Genomic DNA, 1,659 nt, shown 5'->3' with positions numbered 1-1,659 from the left:
GGCGCTGTCCATTCGCCATGTCAGTTTATAACGCAGTGGCCCCGGCATCGCCTGCCTCACCCGGCCGTCAGCCAGGCCCAGACCAGCCAGGCGCCGAGGCCCGGGGGCCGGAGCTCTCGGCACAAACGTCACCGCCACCGGGAATGATCTTTATGACGCGACAGCATTTCACATTTCCCACATGAACCTTCTTTTTGCTTCTTGAGATACCAGGCCGGCAGCTTTGCGCAGACCCCGCGGACGGGGACTCTGCCCGCACCGCCTCTCCGACAGCTGCTCAGAGGAAACCAGCCACTGTCGCTCTGAATCAGCGGACAAGTTTATGACTCGGCTAGTGGTTCCCACGGCTTAGACAGCGGTTCTCAACCTGTGGGTCGCGACCCCTTTGGCGAACGACCCTTTCACAGGAGTCGCCTAAGACCAACCTGCATATCAGATATTTACATTACGATTCATAACAGTAGCAACATTACAGTTATGAAGTAGCCACGAAAATAATTTTATGGTTGGGTCACAACATGAGGAACTGTATTTAAAGGGCCAGAAGGTTGAGAACTACTGGCTTAGAATAAACAGGGTGAGACCAATGAAAGGGGCTCAAAGAAATAAATCCCTACTATCTATATATCTATCATCTATCTATTATTTTATCATCTATTTGTCTATTATCTATCATTTTATCATCTATCTATCATCTATCTATCTATCTATCTATCTATCATTTTATCATCTATTTGTCTACCTTTTTTATCATCTATTTGTCTATCCATCTATCATTTTATCATCCATTTGTCTATCATCTATCTTTTTATCATCTATTTGTCTATCTATCATTTTATCATCCATTTGTCTATCATCTATCTATCATTTTATCATCTATTTATCTATCTATCATTTTATCATCTATTTGTCTATCATTTTATCATCTATTTGTCTATCATTTTATCATCTACTTGTCTATCAACTATCATTTTATCATCTGTCATCTATCTATCCATCATCTATCTATCACCTCTGCAATCCTATATAAGAATTTTAAAATCTTTTTGTTAGATGTGTGAGTCCAAATGAGAAATGAGACAAAGCACACAGGTAACCCAGTCAGTTGCCGAAGCAGCCAACACGGAAAAGCGACACGGGGGCCGCAGTACTCACCCCGCAGCCCAGGCCGCCGGCCTCGCAGGTGACCTTCCGCTGCCCGGGCTCGGGGGAGCAGCCCGGCGCCACAGCCGGGGCGGGGGCACCAGCACGCCGCCCAATGCGCAAGACGCACCCCCTCCGCGCCGTAATGGCTGGTAAGGGGCCCGGTACTGCAAGAGACAAAAGCGGAAAAATGGGGGGGGCTGAGGACCCGCCCCCCAAATTTCCCCCCGGAACCCACACCAAACCCACCCACCGACGCAATTAAAAGGGCTGAGGACCGTCCCCCCAGTTTTTTCCCAGAAAAACCTTCTAAAAATACACAATAGAAAACCAGTTGGGGGGGGGGGGGGGGGGGCCCTCCCCCCCAAGTTTTTCATAAGGGAAAAAAAAAAAAAAAAATTAACAGGGGGGGGGGGGGGGGAGCCCCGGCCCCCCTTTTCTCCAAGTCAAACAAACGAAAAAAAACGGCGGAGAAATCACGAGGGGGGGGAGAGAGAGAGGGCCCGACCACCCAGT

General features: G+C 48.6%; 1 protein-coding gene across 1 annotated transcript in view; it reads right to left on the bottom strand.

Moving 5' to 3' along the window:
• Window positions 1–1,101: 1,101 nt before the first annotated feature.
• The window catches only part of PRKN (parkin RBR E3 ubiquitin protein ligase), a 429,225-nt gene continuing 428,667 nt past the window's right edge, over window positions 1,102–1,659 (bottom strand). The window contains exon 10 of the mRNA XM_023744713.1: window positions 1,102–1,310. Within this exon, the coding sequence (XP_023600481.1) occupies window positions 1,102–1,310 (209 nt within the window). The remainder of the gene's footprint in view (window positions 1,311–1,659) is intronic.

The sequence above is a fragment of the Myotis lucifugus genome, unplaced genomic scaffold (assembly GCF_000147115.1).
Source record: "Myotis lucifugus unplaced genomic scaffold, Myoluc2.0 scaffold_483, whole genome shotgun sequence".
NCBI classification, from domain to species: domain Eukaryota; kingdom Metazoa; phylum Chordata; class Mammalia; order Chiroptera; family Vespertilionidae; genus Myotis; species Myotis lucifugus.
Note: the sequence above shows the minus strand (reverse complement) of the source record. Positions and strands in the feature narration are given on the sequence as shown.